The 25,850-nt window shown below is 46.7% G+C and overlaps 1 protein-coding gene and 1 long non-coding RNA gene across 2 annotated transcripts in view; one reads left to right on the top strand and one right to left on the bottom strand.

Moving 5' to 3' along the window:
• Positions 1-571: 571 nt before the first annotated feature.
• LOC119404761 (progranulin) overlaps positions 572-25,850 on the bottom strand; it is a 50,559-nt gene continuing 25,280 nt past the window's right edge. Inside the window, exons 10-16 of the mRNA XM_049419011.1 lie at positions 25,148-25,387; positions 24,083-24,124; positions 22,716-22,976; positions 21,250-21,519; positions 18,632-18,871; positions 14,332-14,583; positions 572-1,004 (exon numbers count right to left, since the gene is read on the bottom strand). Of these exons, the coding sequence (XP_049274968.1) occupies positions 790-1,004; positions 14,332-14,583; positions 18,632-18,871; positions 21,250-21,519; positions 22,716-22,976; positions 24,083-24,124; positions 25,148-25,387 (1,520 nt within the window). The 3' untranslated portion in view covers positions 572-789. The remainder of the gene's footprint in view (positions 1,005-14,331; positions 14,584-18,631; positions 18,872-21,249; positions 21,520-22,715; positions 22,977-24,082; positions 24,125-25,147; positions 25,388-25,850) is intronic.
• Positions 5,353-8,906, top strand: LOC125759803 (uncharacterized). Its single transcript, XR_007417496.1, has 3 exons — positions 5,353-5,613; positions 7,832-7,913; positions 8,508-8,906. It is a non-coding gene; the product is annotated as an uncharacterized LOC125759803 (long non-coding RNA).

Below are 25,850 nucleotides of genomic sequence, written 5' to 3' on the forward strand. Positions count from 1 at the left end.
CGTTGGTGTCCGTTTTATCATCGTCATATCCGTGACGGATGTACTTGGTGGACCCCGGCATAAAACACTTTCGTGTTAAAAATGAGCGGGTTGTATTACGTTCATTTTCAGTAAACATTAGTCTGAAAGGCAGCATCCAGGTTATCTGTTCTCTGGTCCGCGTCATTTTGCACTGCTAACCACGAAGATAGCCAGATGCCCCCTTTCCATTCCGGAAGAATGTTAAAGCCATGCCTTTGCTTATGAAAGTGCGCTAAATCCGAGCTATGACAGAGCTCCGCTTAGTTCCAGCGTATAACGTTGTTACTAAGGTAAAATCTTACTTGAAATATACGTTCTGGTGAAAGTAAAGGAAGCAGATTGTGCAAGTCAGCTTTATTTTGTGTTGGTGTACTTGTGACGGGTGCCAAAGGTGGCGAAGTAAGATTTGTGTATGGGGAGGGTGGCGGGCGCCATCAGGCTTTGGTGCGTAACCACCGTAACGCGGGGGGTACCATAGATAGCGCGAGGATAGGATATGCTCACGGGTGTAAGTAAATCCATCACTCCGCCAATCGACAACGTACAAAAAAAAAAGAACTCGCTTTTATTTGTAGCATCAGAACACACAACGGCGACCCTTGACTATCTCAGACATGTTCCTTGCATAAGTATTCATTCAAAACGAACAGGAAAACAAAAAGTGCGGGACAATCTCTGTCGTAAAGCTTGGCACCTGGCTAGCCCCCTTCTCATTGTAAAGCAGAGGACATTAGATCATTTTACGGTTTCTCATAGCTCGGCGTATCCTTAATTAAGGTACGGCAGCTCCTCTTCTGGGCGGCGTCTGCGTGTGCACACGTGTTTAGCCTCGTCGCACTCGTAGCCCTTGGGACAGCAGTGTATCCCGTCCGGGCAGCAAGTGGCCTCGCTGAATGGGCAGCACGAGTACGTGTTGTTAGACTTGCAGCAGGTCGTCTTGTCCGGGCACAGGCTCTGGTGGTCGGGACAGGTAGTTTTCACTTCTGGAGGTGGTACAAGAGATGGAAAATTACGTGCTCATTGCCCGAGCCTGTTCGACGTAAAATTTTAAACGCAATACATCTCTTGGCATACCAAAAGAAATATGATTCTATCTATCTATCTATCTATCTATCTATCTATCTATCTATCTATCTATCTATCTATCTATCTATCTATCTATCTATCTATCTATCTATCTATCTATCTATCTATCTATCTATCTATCTATCTATCTATCTATCTATCTATCTATCTATCTATCTATCTATCTATCTATCTATCTAATCTCCAGTGGAATCTTGTTGATACAATCTTCAAAAGAGCTGGAGTGTGAGATGTAGCATCTGAAAATCGCATTATCTAGCGGAAGCTCTCGAAAAAAGTCCACAAATAGGCGCACTCGGCGACATACTCAAGTCAGTAGCAACTGACTGTTTCTGTGGTGTTGAGGTATACTGTTTCGCATAACACACAATGTATGCGGAGTAACGTCACTCGGTCTGCGCGGCTATGGGAAAGTTAACACGTCGATCGTTGGTTCTAGGAATGTTATTTAAGCTATTACACTGTCATACAACACAATCAACTATCGCCTATCGTCAATACAATCGAGTGAGAAGAAAAAGAATAACAAGATGTCTTTGGGCTCCCAGTCGTCTTAGGCAAATACAAATAATTTTTTTTTAGATGTGAAGCATCTTATGGCGGAGTTCAAACCGGTGGTGTGCGGCGTGACTATCCTTACTGCGCATGCGCAAACCCTCTCCACACTACTCTCCACTCCCCCTGCCCCTCACCACTCCCTTTCCCTTCTCCACCAGACCTTTCCCCTCCCCTCTCCACTACCTCTCCTCTCCCCCTCTCCACTACCCCTTGAAACGCGGGCTCGACGTGCCGAAACGCTGCTTCGCATCGCCTCATGGTCCCCTTTAGCGGGATATGGTGTGATTTTTATTGCGATAGCAATTATATGGACAGTCTCGGCTGGATTTTGCCGTCGCCGTCGCCACCGTCATGCACCGTATATGTATAAGTATGTATATATATATATATATAAAAGCCCCAAAGAAAAATAATTTTAAAAAATGCTTCCGAAGCGCGGAATCGAACCAGGGACCTCTTGCTCCGAAGCGATTGGCGCTAACCGCTGCGCCACGAGACACAGATCCTCCACGTAGCTAACGGCGAACGTTATATACATACCCTTTACCGTTGAACGGACTCAGAGTCGGCAGGCGCTTATAAGCGTTTCTTCATTACCAGCGAGATGGCGCTAGGAGCGCGACGGGCGCTTTTTTTTTAGTGTTACTGTATATGATTGATTGCTTTATTTCGTCACAGTACAGTGTAACAGGAGGCGGAGGGAAAAGCCGTAATGACGGCTTGAGTGATCCTCCGCCCCCTTTGTGAACAATGGCAGCAGCTGAAAGGACATCACAATATCTACACTTTTTATACATAGCTTATACAACAAAGAAACCTGCTGCAATCTTCTGCACCCAAATAATTGCTACATTGTTTATACAACAAAAAGAGCCGTTAATTCAGCAACACTTAAATGAGACACATCTATACCTTTGCTAATGTAATTATTTAGAATTCGCGGAAGAGTACATCGAAGCATCTGAAAACCATATTTAGTACGAAAGTAAGGAACGTTCCACATTTCTGTATTTCTAGTTTCATAAGCCTTTTCCTTTAAGCAAAGATTCGCCATATCTGTAAACAAAGAGTTTGAGCGTTTGCAGCTAAGACAGTACTCTCGTAGTAGTCTGTATTGATATAGGTCATTCACTTTGATTATCTTATATTTTTTAAACAGTGGGTCGCTAGGTGCTAGAACTATAGCGTTGTCTATCAGCCTCAGTATTTTCTTCTGTATTCTCAGTAATTTTGTTAAGTTTGTTTCTGTAGTTGTTCCCCAAACCAAATAGCAATAACTAAGATAAGAACTAAACAGTGATTTGTATATCAATAACTTCACCGAGTTGGGGATGAGGTACCGGATACGGCTGAATATTCCAGTTATCCGGCTTAATTTTAATTGAATATAATTGACGTGGTCATCCCATTGCAAAGAACTGGAGAAATGTACCCCAAGTACTTTCACTGACGTCACTATTTCTATATCTGAGCCTCTAAATACAATGTTATTCTCCAAAGTCACTTGTTGACCTTTCGAATGAAAAACTACGGCTTTTGTTTTAGTTGCATTTATTTTTAACTTATTGTTACTTGTCCAGTTGTCTAACTTCTGTAAGACGTCATTAGCTTTATTAGAAAGGATAGCATCTGATGTTGATGGGACAAATATACTCGTGTCATCTGCATAGATAATAAACTTAACTTCTGGGGAGATATGGACAATGTCATTAATATATAAAGTGAACAATAAAGGGCCAAGAATGCTCCCCTGTGGTACCCCTGAAATTATATTTTTCTTATCTGATACTAAATCATTTATCGAAACAAACTGACATCTGTGCGAGAGATAGCTTTTAAGTAACGTGAGTGGGAGCCCGCGAATGCCATAATGGTTTAATTTTTCAAATAAAATACCGTGGTGAATGTAGTCAAATGCTTGTGTGTGGCCGAGCTCGTCGTCGTCGGCGAGCTCGCTCGCTTCTTCTTATATTTGTGCAGGGAGAACCTTGCCCTTCCGCTGTCTGCTCGCGCGATTTTCTCGTGCTGAGGGGAAGAGGGATGTTTCAGGCTTTCACCGTGATGTCCGCGCTCATGTTACGGAGCGTACGAAAGTCACTCGAGCTCAAGGGACGCCGCTAAACGAACAAACAGAAGATGAGCGCGAACTATCAAGTGTCACAACTCGACACTTGAAGCACGCTAGTTTCCTTCGCTGCTTCGGCCGCCTTTGCAACAGGAGCGCTGTTCAAACTGAGAGTATCCATTGGCGAGCCTCACTTCGTATATCATTAGTTTCTTGCTATCGCATTCATTGCTTCGCCCTTGCGGCGAAACTGTGACTTTTTATTGATTGATTGCCAGCCGGCTCTATTTATAACTGTGGTTTTTTGAAGAATGACGTAGGTACACCGCAAAAGTAAGGTAGGAGGATAGGTCACGGCCTTACTATAGAAGTGGTTCCGGTTCATGACGTGCGCGCCAAGTAAATCGGCGACCTATCGAATGCTTAAAAATTATGTCCAACGGCATTTCAACAGTACACTCTAATCACGGTAACGTTTAGGACAGCATAAAAAGACATGTAACCTATAATTTATAAGTTACATGGCTGCTACAGCAATTTTATCTTTGTGTTTTCTTCATTTCCCTCTCTCATAAAGGTTACATCGACAGTAGCGTGCCAAGTTAAAAGCTAAAGCACCGCGATGAGCATTGTAACCTTTAGATTGTAACTTATATAAGCGCAATGACTCATCCGTCAGGGGACCTACACTATGGAGTGGAAGTTTATTGATCAATGTGTCACATTGCGATCTGTCTTGTTCAAGGCTGGCTTTATCAATTGAACGGCGGATGATGTACACACAGAACGGGTCTTGACAGCAGAAAAGCAAATCACAGAAGCAGCGATTTTACATTGCGGCATACTGAGGCAAGCGATGGTGGGGTATGAACTAAAACTGGAGTTCAATAAGGTGAGCCCGCTTCCAAAACCCATAATTTATGAAGTGACATAATCTGCACAGACATCGGCAGAAGCACAAGAACGAAAAACTATCGTATGTTGGTCAAATGTTTGTGCTAAACAACTTATTAAGTAGCTCTTATATCTATTTTGCTTTTAAGCCGCAGAAGTAATTAATTTGCCTCCGGGAAGCTTCGCATATGGCGACAAGATAAAGTACTGTGAGCACACGACAACCGACCAAATTAAACTGACGATGCGATCGAAGAACCATCCCGTGGCGCGAGAAAAATATTTTTCTGAGACTCGCAATACAATTTATTCGAATTTCGCTGTCGTGTTGTCTAGTTTGTTTCTTTTTTTTCGCGTTATAATTAACGGATCGTAAAGTGCAGCAAACGTCACGGGACAACATAGCACCAAACACGCTTAACCGTCATCAATTCGCCAACACGGGAGAAAAAGATGCCGCTGAGTTGACAAAACAGCGTGGGACGGCCGCTCCAGAAGAGAGGCCGCGTAGAGAGATGTATGAGTTCGCGGTGAGTAACAAATGTGGCGTCCTCGAGGCGCCGCTTCAACTTTATCGAACCAGGGACGGCGTCATCTCTCCTAGGCTTTGCACAGCTTGAGGTGTATGCCGGGAAGAGCATTCGAATGCGAGGCGGTTGGTGCGATTGTTGAAGTCGCGTTTGTGCAGTGCTGCTCTTTGTTTAATCGATTTATCCAGGTTTTACACTCCGCGCTTTGTTGACGTGCGTGGTCTAATCGTGTTGTGTACGTGAGTGGCGTGTAACTAGTGATACAGCACGCAAGTACAGTCATTAACGTGCGCGATCCGCCGCAAATCAGCCACGAGACATGGCAACGGGCACGTTCAGTGGGCTGCGCGGCCATTGCGACGAGCTGCATTGCCGATTCTTCGCTTGAGACTGGCAATTGTCGAGCGGGTTGCATCCGTTGTTACGTTGCCCGAAGACAGTAGTAAATGTGATTTGCAGGTAAGCAATAATCTCTCTTCAGTACGTTATTTTCTTGTGTATATGTACTTATGTCGCGTGTTTACCTGAATTCATGCTCATGCTTACGCTACTGTACGAGATGGGTCGTGTCATACTTTTATGTTTTAAATAAATCGTGTCATACTTTTATGTAATGCATTGTTATTGGCAGTATTTGCTCTGCGTTTGACATTATAAGATGAGTGTTTGGGTGTATATTATCAAACATCCGACTACGATCATTCGTTATCATACACGTTTATGTGAGAAGAGATGAAGAACAGAAGATTAACCCTTCTTGCTGTCGGCGTCTTGGTACCTTCAACACGCTCGATGAAGGCTGCAATCACGGTGTGAAATACTGTAGGCGGCATAAACAAAGTGCCCCAGATCAGCTTTGCCCAGATGAGCTCTACGTGCGCAGTAACTCGCTCCTGTCAATGGCAGTCTGGGCTGTTTGTCATGTCCTTGTCACCGGTACATGATATTTCGTGGCGTCTATGCGCAACCTTTCGCCATGCTTCAAACTCGGCTGCGGTAGTTTTAGGTGGACGAGTGAGGGTTTAAGGCGGTAATGCGGGCTAGTTGGTTGTGATCACTGGTGTTCATTTCGGTAGCGCAAAGAAAATTAGACACATTTAAAAAAAAAGCCCTCGTAGAGTGATGTAGCGCGTCGCGCCTGTGCGACGGGTTTTTGTGTGTTTGCTTGCGGTAAAGTCAGTTGATCTCTAGCGCCCGTCCTGTCTACGTGTCCTCTCTTGTCTTTATAAATTGTTTTGCGCTACCGAAATGAATAAAGCTTTAAGTACACGAAAGACAATGAAATGGCGTTAAGAGTGCGTTTTAAGTGTAGTTTTAAGTGTCTTAAAGGAAATCACAGCATCCTTCCGTGTGTAGCTGAATGTAGCAAACCCGAGGCACTGAGCCGACCGAAGTAAACATTTAATACACACACACACAGAAGGACGTTTATGACGTGAAAAAATAAATTGCTAAATCCAGTGCTTTGGCTGAGCACGTTTCAGGGGACACGCAATCGACTGGGGGAAGGCACGTGCTCGAGCTAGAGAAAGATGACTGGCACGACGTCTTTATCTCGAGTCGCTCTTGATACCGACTACTCCGTGTGTGTGAGTGCGTACGTGTGTGTGTGTGTGTGTGTGTGTGTGTGTTTGTGTGTATGTGTTTGTGTGTGTGTGTGTGTTTGTGTGTGTGTGTGCTCGTGCGCGTGTGTGTATGCGCTCGCGCGTGCGTGTGTGTGTGTGTGTGCTCGCGCGCGCGCGTGTGTTTGTGTGTGCTCGCGTGTGTGCGTTTGCGCTCGCGCGTGCGTGTGTGCTCGTGCGCGTGTGTTTGCTCGCGTGTGTGCTCGCGCGTGCGTGTGTGTGTGCGCGCGCGCGTGTGTACTCGCGTGTGTGTGTGTGTACTCGCGTGTGTGTGTGTGTACTCGCGTGTGTGTGTGTGTACTCGCGTGTGTGTGTGTGTGCTCGTGTGTGTGTGTGCTTGCTCGCGTGTGTGCGCGTGTGTGTGTGTGTGCGCGCGCGTGTGTTTGCTCGCGTGTGTGCTCGTGCGCTCGCGTGTGTGTGTGCTCGCGCGTGCGTGTGTGCTCGCGTGCGTGTGTGTATGTGTGTGCGCGCGTGTGTGTGCGCGTGCGTGTGTGTGTGTATGTGTGTGTGTGTGCTTTTTGCTTTAGTCGGCTCAGTGCCTCGGGTTTTCAACGTCACCACGTATCAACCCAACCAGACGGGCTTCCGTCAGACTTCAAACTTCTGCGTCTTGACCTAACTTGAAACCTTACCACAAATATATGCTGAAGTCATCTTCATTCCATAGTTGCACTCATACAGATCACAACGTACGGCATTCAAAATTCACATAATTCATGCTCATACGCTGCTGTAAGAGTTGGGTCGAGTCAGAAAAATAAATTGTCATGCTTTTACGCATTGTTGCCGGCAGTATTTGCTCTGCGTCGCTCGATTACGTCTAACTGCTTCGCTATCAAAACGGGGCAGCTGAGAATATGTTACGCGATAAGCGATACGCTGTGGCTTAACAATTTTTCAGATAGCACGAATGCCAGCAATCGTGCGACGTAGGAGTTCAAAGGGGGACATGGTCAGTGTGGTTGGTATGTCTTTCGATGTCCTTAGTTCCTTGGCGATAAAATTTGTTCTCTGGCACTGAGATAACTTTTTTTTGTGTTCTCGTTCTGTTCTAGGGTGCAAGCAACGTGTCATTGTGGTTAGAAAAAATGAATCAGTATACATGTGATTTAACTGTCAAAGCCGGAATGTTTAAAGGTACGTAGACAACACAAATGATTTTTTTCCCGCCATATTAAATGTGTTGCGTTGGAAATGTTTACAGCATACATCCCGCCCAAGGCATGCTGAGATGATCTCATATCAGGCAGCTTGGAAATTTCCAGACGCCGATATGCCTTACGTTTGATGCAGCCGAAGTTATGAACTGTCAAGTGGAATATGCCCCTTGAGGAAAACAATTAGGTACGAGCATATTCAAGCTCCACGTGAAATGCCAAGTATGGTCACTGAAAAATGTAAATTGCAATGTTTCTGTTTCTAATCACCTGCTGTCGTGTTTCTGCTACTAAACTGTTACTTACATTATTGTATTGCTGACTGTTGTGCTAAACAGAAGTAAATTGCATTTGGGATTAACGCGCGTTTTCAAATAAGATATTTGTTTTCCGATAAACGTATTGCACAGGATAGTAGATTTGAGGAACGCTTATGTATTAGTCAAGTAACACCTTTTTGGGGGGAGGGGGGGGGGGGTTGGAGTATGTGTCTCACATTACGTGCTATCGGCAGTTGGGTGCAAAGTTGCAGTAACCGTTGGAATAGTGCAAAATAACGGTCCTCTCCTTTTAGGATCGACTGTCCAGCGAGGAGATTGCGGAATCAGCAACTGACATATTGACTGATGAAACATGATGGTGCGTGCAGCAAGAGAGGGTTTGACTGCAGATCCTGACCACCTGCCCCTGTAAATTTGTACCAACCACAGGCGCAAAGAAGAAACGCTTTGAATACCTGCGGTCTTCTATCAGCTAGACAAGTCCCTGAAGATATAAATCAATAAACTTTGATGTATTCTGCTTTGGAGGTATAAAGCAATAAAATATGAATTCTTTTCGAATGGTGCATGTTTTTTTTTTCTTCAGAAAATTTCTTGTGAGCACGCACAACCCGAGCAACAAAAGTAAAGGACTGACAATCACCCTCTTTTTGGCTGCCCTCTGGGTTTCAGCTGTCCTGCAGTACCAGCATTTATGGTATGCCGCACACACTAGTGTACTTAAGGAGAAGCACGACGCTGATCACGTATTATTTGCAGGGGACTCCACTCAGTATAACAGCTCTACCCGTGGCCCACCCACCCAGATGTCGCCTAACAAAGGGTATGTGCCTCTTTTTTCTTTCGATCTTCTTTCTGCGACACATTTCGGACCACTCGCTACACGCATGATCGGCCCAGCCAAGTGTCGTCTAGCAAGAGAAGCGTGGCTCTTCCTTTAGGGCTTCTTTCTGTGCACGCCTAATCTTTTGTACTTCTTTCTGCGGCTTTATTATGCAGCGTACAAATATGTACACAGAGTAATGAGAACTTTCACGGCGGTGTCATATGGCCTGCCCTGTCCTGAATACACACGCTGGAGCTTTGGAATAATTCTGGTACTTGTCTGCATAGATCACGACAGTTGCGGTGTCCGTGGCAAGAGATGTACGCTTCCCTAATCGCAAGAAAAAACACAAAACAATTTCCTTTGGAGTTGGCTTAGAGCTTGCATGCATCATAACGTCACACCTTTGCCCACGAGCATCGCGTCGTTCAAAGGCGGTCTGCCACTAAAACGATAATTAAGAAGAGCAGGTGATTGACAGATATTCTTAATCATGAGTTGTGCCATGTGTATCAGACAAGTATCCTCTCTTGATCCAATTACGTAGATGCTTAAGCATTACAATTTGCATCTCTCGAGAAAACCGCGTTCCGGCTCTTGATATGCGCTCTTCGTATTATTGTATGTTTTGCGTATGCATACATTTGCATTTACTGCGTGTTTTTCTAATAATATCATTCAGCATTCGTATATAATATGCACAAACGTACCAGCCAGCTACTTATTACGCGATGATTTCAGACATTTCTTTGGGTTTTGCGAGAAGTACGTGAAACTGACTTAACGTGGCGTATGGCGAGTGGTCTGTATATCAATTTTGAATATACTCTACGCCGTGAGGAGCAGTGTTAATTCTCCGCGCACTTCTTTACCGCCTTCAGCAGCTTCCCTGCTTCGTCAACTTCCCATTTTGTCAGTATCCACGTTTCCAATGCTGATCCCATATTTGAAGGTGAACAAAATGGCAAATAGCCCTATAACAAATAAACGGCTGGTATTTATTATCGGATAAGACACAGTTTGATAAGCACGAATCACGCAGTCAATGAAAGTGCACGAGCAGCAGAAAAATAATTGAAGTGTTATAATCACGCCAGCCTATGCTTAAACTGCATAGAAGTTGGACCAAGAGAGGATGGCCTGACACGTATACCATGATACCGTTATAAAACCTCTGGTCTTCACTGATATTGACGGGTCGACCACATTTTAATAATAATCGCGGTTCATCATTACTGTAGTGCATGCTAATTCCAAGTCGCTTCGAATATCCGAATGTTTTGTTAGCTGCCTCTTTCTAATGAGCGAAGGCGACGCGTTTGGCCTCGGTCACCGCAATTGTCACGTTCTATAAGCAGTCATGCACTTGATTTATTACAATGCGCCATCGCGTGTGTTCCGAGAAGCACCTTCCATGTGACACCTTCCGCAAAGGTTCGCATTTCTTAGCGTACGTATATGGACGGTGTATTAAAACCGCACAAGGAAGCGCGGAAAAAACACGAGGCATGCGCAGCACGAAGTGCGAAAGAGTGGAAGGCTGTGCTTCCGTTGCTGTGGCACAACTGGCTGATCCATGTGATGAGCGTAACCTCCTGGAATGCGTCGAAGAAAGAAGAGCGAAGGAAAGAAGAGGCGCAGAGCGGTGGCCGTATAAAATCTCCTGCAAGCCGTTTTGTGTAAACACTATACCGTGTACTGTACAACGTAACCTCTATTTTTACGTGATGTGGCCGTATAAAATCTCCTGCAAGCCGTTCTGTGTAAACAGTATACCGTGTACTGTACAACGTAACCTCTATTTTTACGTGATGTGGCCGTATAAAATCTCCTGCAAGCCGTTTTGTGTAAACAGTATACCGTGTACTGTACAACGTAACCTCTATTTTTACGTGATAATGCTCGATACGGTGAACGGGTACTAAAGGTTACTAGATAACTTCTGTTTTATAAGTACACAAATTTGTGAAAATGTGCACCTTTAGTAAACGTTACCGTGCTTAGAGTGATATACCGTGTACTGTACAACGTAACCTCTATTTTTACGTGATGTGGCCGTATAAAATCTCCTGCAAGCCGTTTTGTTTAAACAGTATACCGTGTACTGTACAACGTAACCTCTATTTTTACGTGAGAATGCTCGATACTGTGAACGGGTACTAAAGGTTACTAGATAACTTCTATTTTATAAGTACACAAATTTGTGAAAATGTGCACCTTTGGTAAACGTTACCGTGCTTAGAGTGTACTAAAGCTGACGCCGTTTCTGATAACCACTAGAAAATATAAGAGAAAGCTTGCGCAAGTTTACGGCAATTATCGATGGTTTCATCATAATTGACGGCAAGGGTATGACTTACACGCGCGAGCGCTTCCTCGGGATGGATCCTCCCCGCCGATAGTTCACGGCATCAGCCACAATGCTTGGTGCATGCTCGCCGAAAGGAATGCAACTCTGCGTCGGCACGAAGCAGTAAAAGCCCGCCTTGCAGCAAAAAGTGCCGTCGCTGCAGCACGTGCCGTTTGCGTAGGGACAGCAGAACCAGTTCAGTTTGTCGTACCACAGGCAGCACTTGGCGCTGTTTGGGCAAGTGGTCCTCCCTCCTGGACACACTACCGAGGACGGCGACCGGGATGGCTCGCCGGCTGCTTTTCAATTTCATGCATGCATGAAAACGTTGCGCAAGCGCTTCAGTGCATAGGCGAACCGGAGTCGCATGGATCCATTCAGAAGTAGGGTTGACGCAATCCGACCCGACCCTCTCGCGTGTCTGGTTCAAAGTTTGTACGAACAGGGATATGTCCCTTAGACAAGCTGGCCGACGTTTCCATAGGTGGACCTGTCTTGGTCATAGGCGCCGTGAAGCGATGAAAAATCCTTGAACACGGGGTGACGCTCGAGCCAACGTTTCGACAAGTTGTCTTGTCTTCTTCAAGGAAGCAGCTGCCTACCTTAGCGAATGTATGTGTACGCTGCGTAGCCTCACCCCCAACCAAAACAGAAGTGGAGACGTAGGCTGCCTTGAAGACCACTCTTCGAAACGTTGGCTCTAGCTACACCCCGTGTTCAAGAATTTTTCATCGCTTCAAGCTTACATCCTCCACTGAACTTCTGCCTCATGATGCCTTGTCATTCTTGGCGCCTTAGTTTGAAACTGGTTAGTCGTTGACGTCACGCCGTTTCGTGTCGCTGTCAGCAGCAAGTGCCGACTGCGACACGAGGTGACATGACGTAAGGTCTAAACCTTTTAAAACTAACACGTTACGGAGAAGAAGGAGGAGGAAGAGAAAGACAGAAGGATATGGAGGTTAGCCAGTTCTAAGACCGGCTGGCTACCCTGTGCTGGGGAAAGGAGTAAGGGGAATAAAAGATGATAGAAAAGAGATGTTACAAATAAACAAAAAGAGGAAGAAAACGAAAAAAAAAGAGCACAATAATACGATAAACGACACTGCTTAGAATGGCAAGGCGCCTTTTCCAAAGATAGGTACACCTATGGCACATCACGTTTCCATCCGTCTGCTCCCAGGTTTACTTTGGTTCAAAGTTAGATTTTAGAGTAAGGAAGAATAGAATTTTTGTGAATCCTAAATAGAACCAAATAATAAATTTAGTGCATGCGTGCTTTCCATCACGAACTCCTTACCGTGTGCGTGAGTACCACTCTCATAGGCAATTAGTGGCACCTTAATATTTTTTTATTTCGCAGCAGTCGGAAGTGTATGAGCTGTGGTCAAGTTGTTTCATGGATGTTTCTCATGCCTTTTAATTAACGTAGCTGGCCTTAGATGGTAAATCACTTCAAGAGTCTTAGTCGGGGCTCTAAGCCTTACTGTATGTCCCGGAGCTTCAGTCAAATTATACCAAATCGTGAGAAGATCTGCGAAATTTAAGGAAAAGCCAGTGCTTGGCGGTACAAAAGACGACGTGATTTTCTCTATTCCGCTCCATTAGCTTGATTGGCTTTAACTTCCAATTGCATTGACTTTGTTGCATCGGCGATACTCGTTTCCGCTGGCATACATGCCAACTCCCCCGATCTGCCCGGGAGACTTCCGAATTTTTAGCAATCCCACCGACTGTAGGGCGTCTGTTTCTTTTTCTTATCGGTCGATTAAACTGATTCCCCCCCCCCCCCCAAAAAAAAAAAAAAAAAACTTTCTGCGCCTAGCGCTGTTTTGCACTGCCTCCTGGACCGGAAGCATTGCAAGCTTTCTGCACCTCACGTGTCTCCCGGATCGGCCCACATATGACCAAGCGACGATGTCATTTGATGACGTCATTATGTGACGTCATGTTATGTAACTTTCACAGTGACGTGATGTAGTGATGTCATCACGTGATGATTTTTGCATCAACTCATCTTGACTCCGCCAATGCCTACGCCGACGGTCAAATTTCGCGTTTGATGAGGCATCTAAGGCTTTCGTAGTAGAGCACCAAGTCGGGCTAGTTGGTTCACATTCATTTTAAAGCCTATTAAATGCGCTAGTAAACACGGACAAAGACGAGGGAAGACGTCTTAATAATAACTGAGGACATCGATTCTAAAACTTTCTGATCGAGTGCGAAACGTTCAGTTCGCTTTTGCCGCAGTACACTGGTGTCATGCGGACATTCGCATTAAGCTTTTCGTGGGGCTGCTAACTGCAACGGAACACAGCAGCTGCACGCGCCCTATAATTACGAGTGCCATTAAGATCGCTGACGTCTACGACTGGATCGCTGCGACTGGCATCGGTCGCGCGACCATTTGCGACGGCGACCGTAAAGCGACTCAAGGCAACCGACGACCGACGTGCACACCTGCGTGGGACATGCCCGTCGACACAGAGAATTCACGCCTGCTCGCATTGCCATTGTCCCATAAAATAAGCTGACGTCCTGTTCCTGTGCATCCGATTGGTTCAGAGGTGTGAGATTGCAGGCGCGCGACTGAAAAATCGAGCAGCGAGAGACTGTGTCAAAGCAGTGGCTTTGCGACAACAGCGGCTATTTGCGACGTTTTGCGACTAACTTGGTCGCGTGACCGGTGCAAGGATATTTGCGAAGAATGTTTTCGAAGCTTCTCTAGTTATTAACTGATTGGACAGTACAGAGTTAAGATTCACTCACAGGTGCGCCATGTAAGTACCCTAGTTAATGTACATACATTTAGGTCAATTAAGGTCAATTAGGCCAATTCCAACAGCACGCGCAGCGCTTGACAACGTCATAAGCCATCACAAGGCACCCGTCACACTTATACACCTGTTACATGCCACAATGTATAAGTACAACTACACGTTACCGTGCACAAGGATCCTGTTCATGGGCCTGCTGATGCGTTTCTGAATAATGCGGCTAATCGGGGAGGCCAGGTTCCCGCTGAGGCACCTGCTGGCCTGCGTGTCGCACTTGTAGCCCTCCGGACAACAGTGCACCTTATCGTCGCAGCAGACCGCGTGGTTGTAGGGGCAGCAGCCGTACGCGCCGCTACGCAGCTGGCAGCAAGTCTGGTCGTCGTCGCATTCGTTGCCATCCGGGCATATCTCGTCGCGCACTGCCGGTGAAAAGACGATGCGCCACGTCAACAGGGAATCACCTCAAGAGGTCTACGCATGTTGTGCATAGCTCTTCATAACTGTTCGTGCTGCCATGAATTGAAGAAAGGATAATTAGTGAGGTTTTACGTCCCGAAACCACGATATGATTACTAGACACGCCGTCGTGGAGGGCTCCTGAAATTTTTGACCGTCTGGTGCTCTTTAACATGCACCTAAATCTTGGTACACGGGCCTTGAGCACTCATGTTTTATTATTACTTTAGAGTAATGGTAATGATAATCGCTTTGTGGTCGCCGTGGTAGACCGTGGTTGGTTTCGCGACCATTTTCAGCAAGTCGAATCTGTTCCCTTCGCCGAGCATTGTATTCACGCTGTGGTGTGTTTAGAAAAATTTATTCCATCACAAACGGTTAACATCAATAACAATTGAACATGACGTTTTCTTGCTAGAAATACGTTCACGAGAAAGACAAAACATAATTCAGTAACATGGGCATAAATAAACACATAGAATGACGCGGAGCAACACGTACAATTGATTTTTAGCACATTTACACACACATACATATGTCACAAAAAGCTAGGTATGTTTATGCACATTATATGGTAAAACAGAAGGCACAAATAAAACATCAATATGTACATCTTGTGTATTTATTTATATGGCGCTTCTGCCGACACCAACCGAGACATCAGCCTACCAAAACCAGGCAGGCCGAAAAACAAGCTTTACGCGTCTGTCACAGACCAACACAAAGGAGCAAGACCACTGCCGAAGGAATTCCTCCTCACCGAGGAAGAAGAGCTCCTCCGACAGAACAGAAAGAAGCTCCGTGTACAGTCGCTCTAGGATTGGGAAGAGAGCGCGACGGCGACGGCCCGCTGCAACCGCCTCGCAGCGGTTGCGCCAAAGACAGAAAGCGCCGGCAATAATGAGAAGGCACGCGAAGCGACCTCGAGAACAACGCCCAGAACAAACGAAGCGATTTACTCCGAGGCCGCGAAATCCGGCATGCACGGTCCTCCAGAAAATACGTGTAATGACACATTGCCTCAGAACATGCTGATGTGTTTCCTGAAGTGTGCAGTTTGGGCATGTTGCTGACTGTACCATTCTCCACCGCTCGAGGCGGTCGAGAGTCGGAAGCACACCCCATCCCAGACGCCACATGAAGTCCCGGAGGTGGCCAGGTAGAAAAGACGCCGTTAGCGCGCTCCAAGTCACACGATTAGAGCGTACCCGGCGAGCCGGGGGAACTAGCGGGAGCAATAAAGCAGCTGTTGTGTTAACAATAGGATTACTCAGCACATCTACTCCAGGGCAGGTCGACTCAACATGCCGAAAAAATGCAACAGCTGTTGCATAAAATGCAGGAAGTGTTATTGACTGTGGGCCTCTGTTAAGATGTACATTAGGCATCAAATACCGGAGGTGTGTGCCTAGAAAGTAATACGCAAGAGTTCGCGCGGGGGTTTCTTCACCTTGTAAAAGGCGCAGCAGGAAGCGCAGTGCCAGTAGCCGGCAGCGTATGGACACCGAAGGGAAAGCAAAGCCTCCCTGGGAACGCTCTTGACCTAGCACCGCACGAGAAACCAACTCAGTGCCACCTGACCAAAAAAAGGAACACAAAGCCGACTGCAGTGATCGCACGATACGTAATGGCGGCTGCACCACGTGACAGAGGTACCAAGCACGACCGCAAAATACAGTCTGCGCAAGGTATCTCCGCTCGAGAAGCGGAAAGTCGAAATCCTGTGCGTCCTGAATTTTTTGTCTGACTTCTTCGAGAGCGGTTTACCAAACAGAGTCACAAATGCCATAGTGGTTGTATAAAATACCTAAAATAGAAAGGGATGTTGCCGGTTGAATAGGGGAAACTGAGCTAAGCCGAGAGTTCGGAAAACCAATGAACAAATACCGGGATTTGGAGTTCAGTGCTGCACCTGAAATGTCACCGTACTCGAAGAACACACGCAGAATGTGTGAAAGACTATCTTCATCTGAAAGGTACAGGGTTATGTCGTCAGCAAAAGCTGTGACTTTCACAACACTGCTGCCAGGGAGTGCAAGACCCCGGACGCGCGAATCAGAGTCTAAAGCACACAAAAATGGCTCAATGCTGAGGACAAATAGTACAGGGGATAATGGACATCCCTGACGGACCCCACGTGTAATGGGAAAAGCTGCACTTTCCCAGCCATCCAGAACCAGCGTGCTTTTTATACCAGCGTAGGTGCTTCTGATTAATTCCACAAATGAATGCGGAAAGCCGAAGGCTGTGAGCACGTTGAAGATATACGCGTGCTCCAGTCGGTCAAATGCTTTCTCCTGGTCCAAAGACACAAGGAGACCACGCGCAGACCGCGACAGCGTATAGGCTATGACATCGCGTGTAGTAAAGGACAAGCTGTGTATTTCTCGTCCGGGCACTGACGAAGCCTGGTGATGACCCACCAAGGTGTTCAACAGAGCCCTCAGACGTCGAACTATAACTGTCGCGAAGATCTTATAATCAACATTAAGGAGCGTGATAGGCCTCCATTCTTCAGGACTAAGAGATGAAGCGTCACCTTTTGGGATTAGTACAATACGGCCATCTCGAAAACTGGGTGGAAACACGCGGTCCTCAAAACACCGCCGGATAACCGCAGTAAAGGCAGCACCAATCTCATTCCAAAATGTCAGGTAAAACTCAACTGGAAAACCGTCTGGCCCGGGGGCCGTTCCACGTTTCATAGATTGCAGTGCGGCCTTTACCTCTTCGGGGGACGGAGGCACGTGCAGTGAATCAGCGACTTGTTGAGGAACACGGGGCAACCCTCTAAGCATTGGCGGTAATATATCAAAGTTTGCTTGCATGGCCGAACATGACATGGCTTCAAAATGCGCCAAAAAAAGAGATCGATCACGCGGAGGAAGCGGCTGCGCAGGTGGTATCTCTGTGGTCATAGAGACAGATGACTGTGACTACCCAAAAAATGAATGCCTGGCTTCTAGAGTCTCTGCCGACCAATCAAGCACTCAGTACAGATGGGTAACCAGCGGAGCCGGAACGTCCGGTCCCGATGTTTGTTACTGGTGTAATCCCGACTTTTCATTAATGTATTTCTCAAATATTGGTTGCGTCTGTCCTGAAATCTTAGCTGGTGTTTGCCGTCCGTGTGTTCAATTCTTTTTTTTTAGTGGATGAATGGTGAGTATAGTAGAATTTCTCCAATTTCTGTTGGACATACGCGCTGGGAGTATTGTATCTGTGCCACGCGAAATTTTCCATCCAGCTAGAGTTATACAACTTCTCTGTAAAACAACCATGACCATAACCCTGACGCGACAGCTCTGACTCCCTAAATGTATGGGACAGACTTGGTGCCCCCCTTAGATGACTAAGGAAGGCGGTCGCCCTCCCCCCCCCCCCCCCCCCAACCTGTGCGCATGCATATGAACATAAGCGTGCAAACACATACAGACTGAATGTCTTATAAAGCTCCGAACCTGGTTACTTCGCATTTAGGTTCGACACGCCCTACTCTCATTGGCGTCTGAGGGGGGGGGGGAGCTGCTGCCACCCCTCCTCCCCTGAATCCTAAGGCCCCTGAATGGCGGCCGAAGGGCCCTGATCTTGCATTCCAAAAATCGTTCCCTTCCCATCTTTACTCCCGAAAATCCAGGGACCAAGGGCAGGAAATTGTCAGAAGCGCGTCATCGCTTCATTTTCATTTTTTTTTCATCCGTTGTGAAGCGTGTTGTCATTTGGACATGAAACTTGGAAAATGAAACTTGCCACCCCCCCCCCCCCCCACACACACACACACCTTACACCCGTCGCCCCGCCAATGCTGAACTTTGCGCACGGCTATGCTTCCATTGTGAACCATTGTGAACCTTCCAGATTCTATTGTGAACGAGGGATCCGTACGGATCCCGAAACGTCAATTTCTTTTGTTTGACATCAGTCAGTGACCTGTTCTGTTTTTAACAATGTCTTTACCTGACCAGACGGTATTCCGTCGAACTATCGACTACACTTAAGCTGCATACGTACTCGCGGCCTGGATCAACGCGGCGTCCACGAATGCCGCCACCCTCTGGACCATGGGCACCGAATGGCGACCCAATTCGCACGTCCCCGAGCCCTCGTTGCAGGTGTAGCCCGCTGGACAGCAGTGCTTGTCGTCATCGCAGCACACGGCGTCGGGCAGCGGACAGCAGCCGTAGCGAGTGCTGCTCACGGGGCAGCAAGTATGGCCGCTCAGGCACTTGTGGCCGTCGGGACACGTGACATCTGTAACAGGTGTCGGCGAACACGTTACGATCGTATAGGACAGTGCCCGGCGATGCGAGCAAGGAACGGCGTCAAATCAGCCAATGGTCGTACACCAAATTGATGTCATAAGCCAAACTGCGCCAGTGACATCATTTGTCGAAAAAATATCGAGAAATTCGCAGCTGACGTTGAAATTTAATTGCAAGTTCCATGCCCCGTGCTGTGCTATAGTGTTTGGCTCACTTGTTCGCATCAGCCTCGACTACCGATCGGCAACATTTTCTGACCATGACGAAAAGGTGTTGTAGAGCCCAATCAAGCGTGATCTAAGTTTCTTACTTTTTTTTTCGCTGTCAGATTAGTGCTTGCGTTGTGTTCAAGCAGGCAAGTAGAATATGCTTACGTACTTTAGTAGAGCTTGTTGTTGCGCTAGTTGGTGCATGCTTCGGGAAATTAGAAGACGCAAACCACGAAGACGACGCCTGTCCTTTCTTGGTGGTTTGCGTCTTCTAATTTCTTGAAGCTCCTGTACATCTTGTGCATATATAAATAGCTTTAACCAACGCACTCTTTCGCTCGATTTACCGTCGGTGCAGTGATGTTCCCCTCTACGCACGCACTGCGTACTTTTTTTTAAAACTTAAATGTGAATATAGCACAAGAGGCTAGGTTAGATTTGGATTAGAGTCGGTTATACAGGAGTATGATGCGACTGATACTCAGGCATAAAATATGCAAGGAAAGTAAGAAAGACAAACAGCATTATGCACTTATACGATCATAAACGTACCATGATCGTGCATGATCGTACCCGTATGCTTGAGGTTCAAGATGCACAGGGCGGTCACACATAATGCAGTGGATAAAGTGTCTCATTGCTGTGTCCACGCCAGCTCACGGACTATTTAAACCACGGCACTTAATGCACCTAACACTGCACGCAGGCGGCGTATGGACGACGTTACTTGAAACTGCTGCGCGCACTTCTCAGCAGTGTTGTATACGGCGCAAACTTTATGGTGAACTGTAGCAGTTATGGCAGTATCTCATTTGCGTATGCATTGTTTAAGCGCCTTGTTATGTGCCAGTAGCCTATTAGAACGACTAGAGGTGCGCATTTTGATACTTTCATGTGCAGGAACTCGGCCTTCCACATACCTTTTTGAAGACCCGTGTTCAGTGGTACACGAGCTTCAAGTTTTGACCGAGCTTACGTTGTCAATGTAAAAGTTTATGTTAGAACACTTACTCACTTATCCCTGCAGCATCAAGTGACATTGTTTTTTCTTGCTGTAGGACATGACAGAGACGACGGACTTGTTCGGGTGTAGTTAGTCCCGTCGGTTAGCACGACGATCCAAGTCATCGTGTTCTTAACACATTCTGCTGTGGTGCGGATGAAGTTACTTGAAATTAATTTGTACTATAGTCGGTCACAATCTAATTATAAGTAGAAGCTCCACCTTCCGAACTACGGCTCGCCTGCCGTTCAACTATGCAAAAAAGTCTTGCTAGGTGGTTCCCATTCTAACCATAAGTACTTTTTCGCTACTAATATAAATGCTAAGCATACTAAGGATTAAAAGTTCGTTGTCCCTGCTTAAGATATTGCGTTTGGCTACGTATTGATGTCGGAATCTTTGCGGAAATTTGGCAGGAAGTTCAAGTTTTCGACTGAAAATCGGCGAAACAAACATGTGCCTGTATGAGAAAATCGCCTACCTGAATTACGCGAAAGGGGCTTGACGTCAATTAAAGAAGCAACTGCTATGGTACACGGCATCTATGTAAGCTGTCTCAGGAAGGGACAGCGACGGCTTTCGGCGGAGCTTACATTTATTCTTAGGTGGTTGTAACTGTGTAAACAGCACACATAAAACGAATAACTGTAGCGGTTTTACGACTGTTTCGCGCTTGTGATTGCATTGTATCAGCGCAGTGTTAGTGCCAGCGGCTTATTGTAGGACCAGAAGGGCTTAAAGTCTCCCTTCGTTGGAGGGGGGGGGGGGGGTCAGAGGGCGGCGATTTATATACATACATACATACACACATGCATACACCCCCTCCTTTGGAAATGGAAGGGGGGGCCGGGCCCCCCCCCGAGCCCTCCCCCCCCTGACTTTAAGCCCTGAGGACCAGTAAGCGTAGACATGTTGATACTTCATCTTTCGAAGTAACATCTTCAAAGACCCGTCTTCACTTGCACAAGAAAGCGTCTTTCGGCGAAGCATTCGACGTGTTAGTGCAAGCACTGGTTAAAACAGTGACTCGCGTGTCTTCTCAACACCACGTGACTCTTTGCTTCTTCGTAGACAGGACGGTACGACGACGAACACCTCCGGATGCAGTTAGTGCCGTGGGTTAGTTTGCGATAAGTCACGACCTCGCATTCTTACCAGACGTAAGACTCGGCCTGGTCACTGTCTTCAATGTTTTCCTTAGAACACTGGGTCTAGAACGACGCATGGGCAGCATTTCTCCGGTGCTCTTCTTCTTGCACTTTTGCAGGGTTACTATGCACGTGTATCCCTCGGGGCAGCAGCTGTCGAAGCCTTCGCAACACGTCGCTCGCGGATAGTCGCAACAGTTGTACGTCCCGTTCAGCAGCAGGCAGCAGGTCTGGTTGTTGAAGCACATTGTCCCGTCGTCGCAGTGTATTAGCCGTCCTGATTGAACTACACAAGTAACTATACATGTCTCAACCAATCAAACGAACACCATTGTAACTACTGCTCAGAAGCCGTCAAGTGAATGAACCCTGATCTCTTTACCTGGCAAACATGCGCAACACTTCGTCTTTCTAGAGATGTTGAACTTTTTGCCTTTCTTCTGTGCTATGTTGGAATCTTCTCTCTCTCCCTGAGATGTGCCTTTCGTTTTTACCTCTGTGTATCACATACCTTTTCCCCATTGCAGGGCCGTATACCGCCCACTGCAAGCTAAAGCTTTCTAGCATTTGAATCTTGTACATCAAGCTCTCCTATCGCTATCGTGAAGCTTTGCGCAGAAACAGTGTCGCATCCAATTAAGCTATGAAAGAGATATTTGAGAACCACCCGTTTTTCGCACGAAGCCACAAGTTATTCCAAGCGGATTTCTCAGAAAGGAAGGCTTATTTGTTGAAGAAAAATACGTCCTGGTCCGGGAATCGAACCCGGGACAAGGGACAAACTCCTAGCATCCTGGTTAGCTCAGTTGTAGTAGAGCGACAGCCCCGGAAAGGCGTTCGTCCCGGGTTAGATCCCCGGACCAGGACGAACTTTTCTTCAACTAAGAAGCCTTCCTTTTTTTGGGAAATTCGTATAAGATCTCCTTGCGGCTTCCTACTACAAACGGGTTGTTTTCACATATCCCCTTTAACAACCCTTCCATCCCTTGCGGGATTCCTCAGAACTCATTTCCAATATCCAACGAAGTTTTAAATGGTGAGTGACAATTGCTAGTTGTAAGCTTCCATGCCTTGGTCATTTGTTCGCGGCACGTACTCTTCAGACACACCTCTTCTATACGTACATCGTAGGCGCGACACAGAAGGCGTGAAATTATTGGTGAAAGAAGTAATTGCATGAAAACAAACAGTGACGTTAGGAATACGGCGAGTGGGCTTACACGACGATATATTGAATAACTTCGATGCTTAAAATTTTGTACACTTCAAACAATGATAAGAAATGGACGCGCGAAATAAAACAATAGAATATTAAATTTTTCACATAGGTTTACATAGAAATAGTGAAATCAGAAATAACTATGGGGTAGGATAGAAGAATGCCGTAGCCTTGAGAGGCAAAACGATTGAGGGCAAGCATACTCTCCAGGAGAAATGTACCCGCCCAAGAAGGGAAAGTTTTCCGCTACTCACCGTTAGACCTAGTTGACACAAGGATCGGCTTGGGAACCACGGTGGAGACCTTCCGGCCAGCGGCTACGCTGTGGTTGCTCGTAGCGTGGATGCATTGACGGGTGGAGACCTTGCAGCGGTATCCTTCGGGACAGCAGCTGGTGTGGTCGCTGCAGCACTGCGCGTGCGCGTAGGGGCAGCAGCCGTAATGGCCGGAAACGAGAAGGCAGCAGGTTTGGGTGTTCTGGCAGTAGCTTCCGTCGGGGCACCTCAGGAGGTCGGCTGCAAGGGGTTAGAGTTCGCCACAATCACGATCAGCGGTACGTTGTTTCCGTCTACTTGCCGGTGCGCTTCAGTCCCAGTTTTCAAACGTAGGAACCATTCAACTGCCCTGTGCGTTACACACAGTAGCCGGGTTCGACGCTTGCCGGGGCGGTCGCATTTCGATCGCGACGAAATGCTAGAGGCCCGTGTACTGTACGATGTCAGTGCACGTTAAAGAAGACCAGAGGGTCTCAATTTCCGGAGCCCTCCACTACGGCGTGCCTCATAATTATGTCGTGGTATTGGCAATTAGAACTCCAGATATAATAATAATAATCATCGTTATTATTATTATTATTATTATTATTATTATTATTATTATTATTATTATTATTATTATTATTATTATTATTATTATTATTATTATTAACCTTTAGGCTTCCTCTTCGTGGCAGTAAATCGGTGCCGGCGGGTTATTGGCTGGGACTCAGAGATGCCACAGAAATGCATGAACTTCACGGTGCTTCTGATATGAGAGCCAGTGGCGCAGCCAGGAGGTGGTTTTAAGGGACGCAACACCTCCCCCCCCCCCGGCTCCAAAATTTTTTACATATTGCATGCGTCTAATAAGCGCGCAGATACAAACACACGATACAAACACACGCACTAACACACACAAAAGGGAGGCGGACCAACCCCGCCACCCCCATCCCCTCCCCCGTTCCCACCCCACTCAAAAAAAGAAAATTCTGGCTAGAGCCCTGATGACAGGAGTACAAGATTACCGTGGTTATATGTTTCTCACTGGTTGAAGGTGATTATTTCCTCCGGGGATAATACATCACTGTGGCGTAGTGGGTGGCATTGGACGGCTATTAGTAGAACAAAAAGATAAAAATGACACTACACCTGGTAGCCCATGGTGACACTTTGTTTTCATAAATTGCCAGGTGTTTACATCTTTCTTTGTCGTTAAGGCGCAGTAAATGCTGGTGACACCTGCGAAGCGCAGGTTCTGGCTACTTTAGAATACAATGCAGTCCATATTTACGTAAAAAATAACAGCCCACCATTGATAAATGAGTTTTTTTTTTTAAGTGCAATATATTTTCTCTATCTCTTACCCTGAGCTGGAGTAAGGGCCGAAATCCGGCTTTCTGTGGCTTCTGGAAAGAAAGAAAAAAGCAATCCCGCCCAGCAGTCAGCTACTACTCTGGTATACTTCAACGTGCAATCAAGTTTGATGGAAACTGCATGACGAAATGGTGCGCAAACATTGAGATCTTGATGTGTTCTCTCCACAGAGCATGTACTGTGTCTTTGTCTTTGTTTTGAGAGCGAACGCGACCACCTTCGGAGTTTGTTAAACGAAAATAGACCAGTTTCGGCGCAAGTAATCATTGGACGATGGCCTTACGCGTTGCAGGCTTGCAAAGTAACGCAAACATCGCTACGGTATTTTGAAGTCCTTTCCGTCGGCGTGGGGTAGAAAACCGGACGCGCGCCTGGGTAACCTCACTGCCCTTTATTCCTCGTCGTATATTATTTCTTCGGAAGTCATTCAAACGCTGCTAACTAATATGCATCTGACATTCATTTTAGCTTAGCATTTCGTTTGTAGAAATACAGCCCTTAGGTCGGAAAATCGGACTTAACAGGCCCCAATACCACCTCCGACATCTTTTTAACATTTCAAGTAAACACGCACATCGACTTAAGAATGCTGTCACGATCAGCAGTGTGAAACGCACCACGGGCGCGCCAGACACAAAAAAAAGGGCAATCCCGTTCTCCTCTTCGGGCCTTTCGGTATCCCCAGAGTTGGTCGTGACGTCACCTGGAGAATCTGGTCATGTCAGCAGCAGCAAGACGTTTGTCTGCCTGCAGGTATACGCGCTCGCTCATTGCTATTCCTCCTCGCAAGGCGAGGAGGAACACTCGGGCAGGAGGAGAGGCGAGCCAATAACGAAGGGAGCATAGCCAAGGAAGAAGCGAAACGAGCGAGGGCTGCATTTCGATCATCAAACGCGTGTAACTCTGCCATTACGGCACCGTTCCAAAAAAATTTCGCGGCTACGTGTTCGTTGCAGTTTAGTGCACAAGTGCAACATCACAACTAAATTTCGGCCCATCGGTGGTTTAGGGGCCCTTAAACAACTGTACAAAATCAATATGCACACAAGTCATACCAGCCACTTCGATCAACTCGGCATCCGTGAAGGCCGGCAGCTTCCGCACTGCGGCCACCGTATGGTCTCCCCTTTGGCACGTCTGCGTGGCGACTTGGCACTGGTAGCCATTGGGACAACACGTCTTGTGGTCCGAGCAGCACACAGCTTCAGGCAGCGGACAACAGCCGTAGTGACCGCCGCTCAATGCGCAGCAGGTCTGGCCGTTCAGGCACTTGTGTCCATCAGGGCACGTAATACCTTTGAAATCACATACCGAAGGCCCGACGTATAATTAATTTGTCCGCAAACCTCTTAGCGTTAACGTTATACCCTAGCCGTAAGCGTGAGAGGCCAGATATATGGTGCCACCTGGCGAGGCTGAGATAAACTAGGCAAGCATAATTGTTATTGCAGAAACATGGCGCATTTCACTTAACTGCTGGTGCTAGTTCTCGGCAGCGGCCCAATGCCGAATGAGTTGCCTTTTAAAACCTTTTTTTTTTTTCTCAAGGACGCTAGGCAAAAACGAACAAACGTGTCCATAATTGTGGTTGCACGAAGCGTCACAAGGTTGTGATACCATCCCGGTATTCCGCAAACCGCTTCGCGTATACCGGTATACCGGACAAGCTAAAAGCCTCTGAAAGGCAGTTCTAGCGGAGCGTCCATTACGTTCCGCTCCGCACAAGGCAGGACAGGGAAGTGCACATAGTTTACATTT

The sequence above is a fragment of the Rhipicephalus sanguineus genome, chromosome 9 (genome assembly GCF_013339695.2).
Source record: "Rhipicephalus sanguineus isolate Rsan-2018 chromosome 9, BIME_Rsan_1.4, whole genome shotgun sequence".
Classification (NCBI taxonomy): domain Eukaryota; kingdom Metazoa; phylum Arthropoda; class Arachnida; order Ixodida; family Ixodidae; genus Rhipicephalus; species Rhipicephalus sanguineus.